Source organism: Fukomys damarensis, unplaced genomic scaffold, assembly GCF_012274545.1.
Source record: "Fukomys damarensis isolate Sample0158 unplaced genomic scaffold, DMR_v1.0_HiC HiC_scaffold_36, whole genome shotgun sequence".
In the NCBI taxonomy this organism is placed as follows: Eukaryota; Metazoa; Chordata; class Mammalia; order Rodentia; family Bathyergidae; genus Fukomys; species Fukomys damarensis.
In genome coordinates, this window is record NW_022900948.1 from 18,534,457 (window position 1) to 18,541,878 (window position 7,422).

At 36.8% G+C, this 7,422-nt stretch overlaps 1 protein-coding gene across 3 annotated transcripts in view; it reads right to left on the reverse strand.

The window, feature by feature from the left end:
* Tex10 (testis expressed 10) overlaps positions 1-7,422 on the reverse strand; it is a 51,951-nt gene extending 44,529 nt beyond the window's left edge. Inside the window, exons 1-5 of one of the 3 annotated variants that reach the window (XM_010614368.3) lie at positions 7,354-7,422; positions 3,782-3,962; positions 1,717-1,956; positions 1,244-1,428; positions 617-860 (exon numbers count right to left, since the gene is read on the reverse strand). In XM_010614368.3, coding sequence (XP_010612670.1) covers positions 617-860; positions 1,244-1,428; positions 1,717-1,956; positions 3,782-3,961 — 849 coding nt within the window. In that variant the 5' untranslated portion in view covers position 3,962; positions 7,354-7,422. Of the gene's footprint in view, positions 1-616; positions 861-1,243; positions 1,957-3,781; positions 3,963-6,206; positions 6,289-7,353 lie in introns of those variants that run through there. The other 2 variants (XM_010614366.3, XM_010614367.3) reach the window with 2 other exon arrangements.

Genomic DNA, 7,422 nt, shown 5'->3' on the forward strand with positions numbered 1-7,422 from the left:
CCAGATACTCCAAACTTTATAAAGTATTATTCCTATTGTTGCCCTTTTAGGAGTGCTAATATATCAATTTAGCACCAGTTTAATCTTGTTCTTCCTTAGCTGAACAGTAAAAGTAGATAATACACCACGTTATTACATTCACTGAGCTCTTCAATTTCTTTTGTTTTGTTTTATTTTTGCTAAACTTGGCAATATGACACAAACTAGATGGAATACTTAATATGCAGCTTTTGTATGCCTATAAGAGACTGTTCTGGGCCAGGGATTTAGCTCAGTGGCACCACACCAACCTCACAAGCACAAGATCTTGAGTTTGATATCCAGTACCAAAAAAAAAAAGAACCTGTTCAGAAACTAGAATGTTCCTACATGTTGACACTACTGTGAATTATATCTAATAAAAATGCAAACTGTTAGGCATTTCATTAAAATTCTACTCACAGATAACAACACCACAAAGCTATTTTCATTTGTGATTTTGTGCAAAGGAAAGACATTTTGTTAAACCCTGGGTACATTTTTGGAAAACCCAATCAATATATAGTAATATGTTAGTTTCTAATCTTCCCCCCCATGATAAAAAGTACGACTAATAAAATAAGCCATTAGTACTCACCAATTTATGGGTTTCATCATGTTGTTTAGACAGTTTCCACAGAAGAGAAATGACATTAAGGACTTGCTGCATAACCTGTAGTGGTTCTCGCTCTATACCATTTCCAACAGAAGCAGACAGCTGTGGAGGCACAGCTTCAATCCAGCATTCAATTAGCAATGGAATTATTATCTCAATAAATCCTTTCAGGTTTTCAGGAGATGACAGACCTTCATCCACAGCACCTCGTCCTCCAACCAAGTATCTAATAAGGAAACATAAGAAGGGGAAAAAAAGTTAATGACTAAAAAATATTATCCCTTATTTAAGCCAATACAAAATACCAGTAAAATAAAGCACCATGAACGGATAATTACATTGATCAAGACTAGTAAGAAAAATGAAATTCTAAGATGACAAAGCCAACAAAGATTATCAAGTTTTATTTCTCATTAGGCTTTGCTAGAGATGAATAAATAAATATAATTTCAAATGACTCCTATCAGGAGTCATCAAATTAAATCATGAGTAACTATATGAAAACTATAAAAGACAACTGCATGTCCTCCCACCATTAGCTACCAATGGTCAGTAGTTAGAATTCAATATAGGAAAACTGAGTGTGGACATAACTGAAATCCTTCTTACCGTAGCCTGAACTGTGAACTGACATTTGGCTGTGAACCCCCATTTTCATAAACCTGGATGTGTTGCTGGTCGTTGGCATGTTCCTTCCAGTTGATAAAAATGAAGTTGCTAGTGGCATGGGGATTTTCTTTTTGTTCCTGAAGTCCTTCACTTTCTCTCAACCTACTGGATCCATCTGCCAAGGCCTGAAGGAATTTACTGAGTCTCACTAAGACTTTCAGCCTCCACTGCTGAGAAGTGAGTCTCCGATTAGGATTTACAGAAAGTATCCAGGACTGGGATCTGTCTTTATTTACCAGTCCTTTGGACAGCTGCTGATGAGAAATAAGTTCTACAAAATTCTTAAGCAATATACTGCTACGGCCAGTAATTAGAGCTGGGTACTGTTCCAGCAGAATGTCCAAAACTTTTAAAGAGTCCTCCTGAATTCCTTCAGTAATGTGAGTCATGGCACTAGAGAGATGGGCACTTACCAAAGGAAAAAATGGAGAAATTTGTTCAGCTCGTATTTTGGGGGCCAGGAATTGAAGAAGTTGAACTGCTGCTAATCGTACATTAGCATCTTTATCTGTAAACACAGCAGCCACTTCATTTAATATGTTTGAAAGGTGTGCATCAATTATAAATGGGTACTGAGACAAAAGGTCTTTAAGTCCAAGAAGAGCACTTTGTTTAACCCCAGCATTGTAGTGATGCATCTGTGACAGCAAATCCTATAAATAAATATACAGATTTTAGGTGAATACATATATACACATTATCATTTTCAAATAAATACGATAAATTTAATTACTCTAATACTGCACTCCCTGTGTAAACTGTATCAGTATTTTAGTTGATATTTAGCTTTTATTAAGAAATGTAATTTTTTCTTTGAAATATTTTCAGCTTAATAAAAACATTACATAATTTGAATTAAGAGTTTCTTTTCATAGTACAATTTGTATATGCTTTGACATGCTATGATTTTAAAGTGACAGCAATAAACACTATCATTCACTGCAGCTCTACCATGTGACAAACATTACAGTAAGTGTATTCATACACTCCTTCAAGCCCTTTTTGCCTATTTTAAAATCATCTTTCAAGGGATCTATTTTATCCAGAAGCTACTACTTGACAATTTTAAACACATATTTTGTTATTTGACCTTTAGAGCCAAAAAAGCAAAATTTGAAAATGTATATTCTCATAAACTCTTGTACACAGATGTTCATAAAAGTATTATTCATTAAGAGCCAAAAAGGAAAACAAAGCAAATGTCCATGAAGGACTGATTACCAAAATATAACATAACCATGCACTGGAATAATATTCAAGCTTACAAAGGAATAAAGTATCATTCTGATCAAATTGCAATACGGATAAACATGAAAACTGCTGTTATGTGAAATATCAATAACAAAAGACAAGTCTACAGAAAAGAAAAAAAAAAGCAAATTAGTGGTTGCCTATAGCTGGTAAAAAGGAAAGGACAGACTTCCAATGGGTAAAGCGTTTCTTTCTGGTGCGATTTTTTTTAAAAGTTCTATTATTATAGTAGTAGCATAACTGTAAATGTTAAAAACCACTGAACACATTAAATGAGTGAATTTTATTATGTAAGCATACATCTTTAAAAAGCTGTTAAAATTTAATGCTTAAATTCCAATTGATAGTAAGCACTTAAAAGACAGCATCCTTAATCTCAAAATCCATAATCCAAAATATGAAACTTTTTGAGTACCATGACACCAAGAGTGTAAAATTTCACACGTGACCTAATGTAATTTGTCATATGTCAAACTCAAAGACATTAGAAGTATCGTAAAAAGTTACTTTCTATGTGCATGAGGTATACATGACACATAAATACAATTTTCTGTTTAGACTTGACTTCTATCCCCAAGCTATTTCATAATGCATAGCAAATATTCAAATATTCTGTTCCCAACCATTTTGGATAAGGTACACTCAACCTGTAATATGAACCTACTATAATAACCTATGTGCTATACGGGTTCAAAAATGAACAGTGTTAACAGGATCTTATTTAATCAGCTATAAAAACAGCTTCAGTATTGTTCATCAAAAACATGACAGCTCAAACACAACAAAAAATTAAACACACCAGGTAAGATGGAGCACACTTATAATCCCAGCTACTTAAGAGGAAGAAGGGTCACAAATTTGAGGCCAGCCTGAACAACTTGGTGAGCCCTTGTCTGGAAATAAAAATTTAAAAAGCAGTAAGTGCTTGCCTAGCATAGGTTCAATTTCCAGCACCACCCCTCTGAAAAATAAATATAAAATTATTTCCAGATGATATATATTACATCATGAAATAAGTTCACTAGGGAAGAAGTCATGATGAGTTTAGTTTAGCAAACCTTTGTGGAGGAGGTGGGAATGATGCTGTACAAGATAAGATGTAAATAACAGATAAACCACAAATATCACGAAACAAACCCTAGGTAAATGACTCAAAAGTTAACTTTCATAAAAACAACACTACATGATTTCAAGAAAATCTTAATCAAAACAAGGTTTCTGAGTTACCTTTATGTTGAGTTTTCTATTGTTTGTTGGAAGTGTTCCATCCTCTTTGAGTTGCTCAGGCAGATGTATACTCTTTGTTTTAAAGTTTGTAACAGTAGCATTTTCTAACCTGGGTTTCTTTTTACCAACTTTTAGTTTTACTTTTTGAAAATCATCTTGGCGTTTCCTTTTTTTGGTCATTCTTGAGTGCCAAATAGAAAAGAATAAATTTTAAAACAAAAGATAAAGACAAGGATAACTGATGAAAGAAATGTATTTTCCAACATTTACATCGCACTAACATTTCAAATATAACAACAATTATGGCTAACAGTGATTATGCTAAATCATTAAAATATTAAATGAAAAATATAATTAGGAAGTGTAAAAAATCAGCTTAGTTGTTGCGAATAAGGAACAGTCTTGTCACTGGCTTTGCAAGGTTTTTTAAGCCACGGAACATTTTGTCAAGCCATGTGTTAAATGGAGACTTCTAAACTGTCTTTCTGCATAATAAAGCAGCACATGCTTGCTAGAGATGTAACTGGTACTGCTGGGAAGTTCCTAGTCCCTAGAAGGCCCTGAGAAAACTTCAGGAAAACAAAGTGTGAAAACAAATGTTATTCTTTAACACAGCTTAAAGTGATTAGGAAGTTTCATGAACCAAAGCTGTATGCTTGAAAATGGGTAAGATTCAGATCTATAGCAAAGAGAGTAATAATGGACATTTCATGATTAAAGAGAACAAGATGATCATCAGTTGGGGATAAGCATGGTATAAGCAAAGTGAAGACACTAACACTTTGAACATTATCCAAAATTTAGATTGGATATAAATAGAAAACATTACAGTATCCTCCTTAAAAAGATTTAAAAAGTAGCACAAAGGGAAATACAATGTAACAGAAGGATAAAGAACAAAGACTACCTACTCTGCTATAATAAACAAGTCAGGCAGAACCACATTACCTTGCACCTTCCCCATCCTCCTGATCACTCTTTGAACTTGCATCCAAATCTTCCTACTCACAGAAAATCTTTTATGATTCTCCCACCCATTCCCAGGCTCTTAATTTTTAAAGCTCTTTTTCTTCCTAACCTAGCCTATTCTACAGCTTCTGTTGGTATCTGTGCTTTCCAGCAGCCACTAGACAGCTCTCAATTGGCGGAGCCTCAGGAGCTTTCTGTTGTTCACAAACAGTATAAACTCCTTACCATGACATATTAAGTCCTTCCTAATGTGATCCCAACCATTCTCTCCAGCTTTAACCTCCCACAAGCACGCTTATCTAAAAAACAGCCTCCTCCACCTAGAGCTCAACTCTTCTTGAAGCTTTTTGCAGTGCCTTAAAAATAATGAATTCTGCCCTCTACTATATACCCAGTTGAGTAGATAAGTACCCTTGAAATAAAAAACTTCAGATCTATTTATCTAGCTATATTATGTCAAAATACACATGGCAGTACAAAAAAGTCTGAAAGATAAATAAAATAGCCGGTGCAAGATTGGGCAGCTCAAGTTCCAGCCTCAAATTCAAGGAATTTAGAAGTCAGCAGGTTGGCCTGGCGTGGTGGTGCACGCCTGTAATCCCAACACTCGGGAGGCTGAGGCTGGAGGGTCGCTGTGAGTTCTAGACCAACCTGGGCTAAATAGTGGATTCCAGGTCAGTCTCAACTACATAGTGAGAGCCTTTCTCAAAAAACAAAACAAAACGAAAGTCAGCAGGCCATTATATCCAAGTTCATTTAACTGCAGGATTGTACTATCTTAGATCCCCATGAACTAAGATCTGGCTACACAGGTTAAGAGCTAATTCTAAAGCTAGGCATAGTGGCAGACCCTTGAGGTCCAAGCTACTAGGAAGACAGAAGGATTACCTGAGCCCAGGATTTTCAAGCCAGTCTTTTTTATCACAGCAAAACCCACTTTTGGGAAAGAGAGTAATTCTAGAGCCAAAATGTTTCTTATCCAAACTTGGTCACTTTCTAGAAACGTTAACTACTGTGTCTTAGTTTCTATCTACAAGATATGGACAACATATCTACCCCTATGATTGCTGAGAGAAGGGTTAAATGAGTAAATGAGTTCATGTTAGTAAAACTCTCACAACTATACCTGGCACAATGTTAATTATGTATATATGTTAAAACCACAGGGCTGGGGATTTAGCTCAGTGGCAACGCCAAGGTCCCAAGTTCGATCACCAGTTTAAAAAAAAAAAAAACCACACACATACATGTGTTGTTAAAAGTCTCATGACTAGCACACACCAAGCTCAATATTAGAGTACTGCATAAATTAGCATCCAACCTTCACAAAACCACGTGAAGGTAACACTAAACCAATTTTAATTATGTGGCTCAGAAAGGTTTGTAAATCCTTTATGAAAGAGTGGAAGAGGGATTATGACTAAGCTCTGCAAAATCAGTGCAATGCTATACATACCAGAATTAACGTAAGGACTGGGAGCATACAGCAAAACAGCTTGCCTTATTTCATTTACCCCAATCCCACATTTTCATTTCACCCACACTTCTAGTTATCCTAATCCAAAAGGAGAAGGGGGAAAGTAAGAAAATAGGGTCTACAAAGAAGGCCTTGATACTCATCTGGCCTTTTTAAAATACAAAAGTGGATCTCATCATTTACACAAGCACCTCTGGTGATATTTTCTTATAGTGATTTTATCATTGGCTTGTACCAAAAATGAAAGCAATTGGTACAGACCCTTGAAAACCCTGTGCCTTACACAAAATCCATTGGTGACCACTAGCCATTCTCCCCAGTTTCCAACATACATATTGCATAAAATATTATGCAATGTTTTCATCATTTTGTATCAGTTCACTCTATTTCCCTTCCATTAAGAAAATTATGAGGGCCAATTGCCCTCGACAAACTTTTAAATCAGAAAATGTTATATTTATGATACACAGAGAACATTTCTATACCAGAAACTTAAGTTCTATTAGCTATTGCTTTTTTTTTTCTTTTCACTTAAAAATATTCCTAGAACAGCAAAGCAAAGCGTTCTAAACCACTTTCACAATAGTCCGTTTGGAAATGAAGGTAGCAACGCCAGCCTCGGGGATAAAATTCTCACATCCCCAGTCCTCTTCTGTATCCGAGCCTCAAATAGCTTTTAAACCTAATTTTACATAATCCTGCGCAGATCTTGACCACAAACCCTAGCTTACTAAAATTTCACCAAAACCGAATTTCAACTTGTTTGTCTGCGGGCCACCTCATTGCCCCTCATTTCCAACCTCCCCCCCCTAAAATGTCAAGGAAGGCTCAAACACATTGCACTGGGCCGTTGATAATTTTCTTTCCAATCCCGTGCATTCAAGAGTTCCTCCGAACTCCACTAAGGGGCCTGAGAGAAAGCATAAACCCCCGGCAGGGGTGAACTCGAACTGCTGCTCCGGTTCAGCCCGGTGAGGACCGCTCAGCCCTCCTCCCGAGGGGGAGGCGAGGGGCGGTTAGGGCACTGTTCGTCCTTCTCGGTCCCGTCCCCCAGAAGCGAAGACCCCGTGGGGCTTATAAAACTACTCTGGTGCAACCGTGGTCAGGGACTTGGGGCCCGACCTACCCTCCTGGCCTGAAACTCTCCGGAACCCGAAACCGCGCGAACCCGCCGGGTCACTCTCAGAGACTGAGA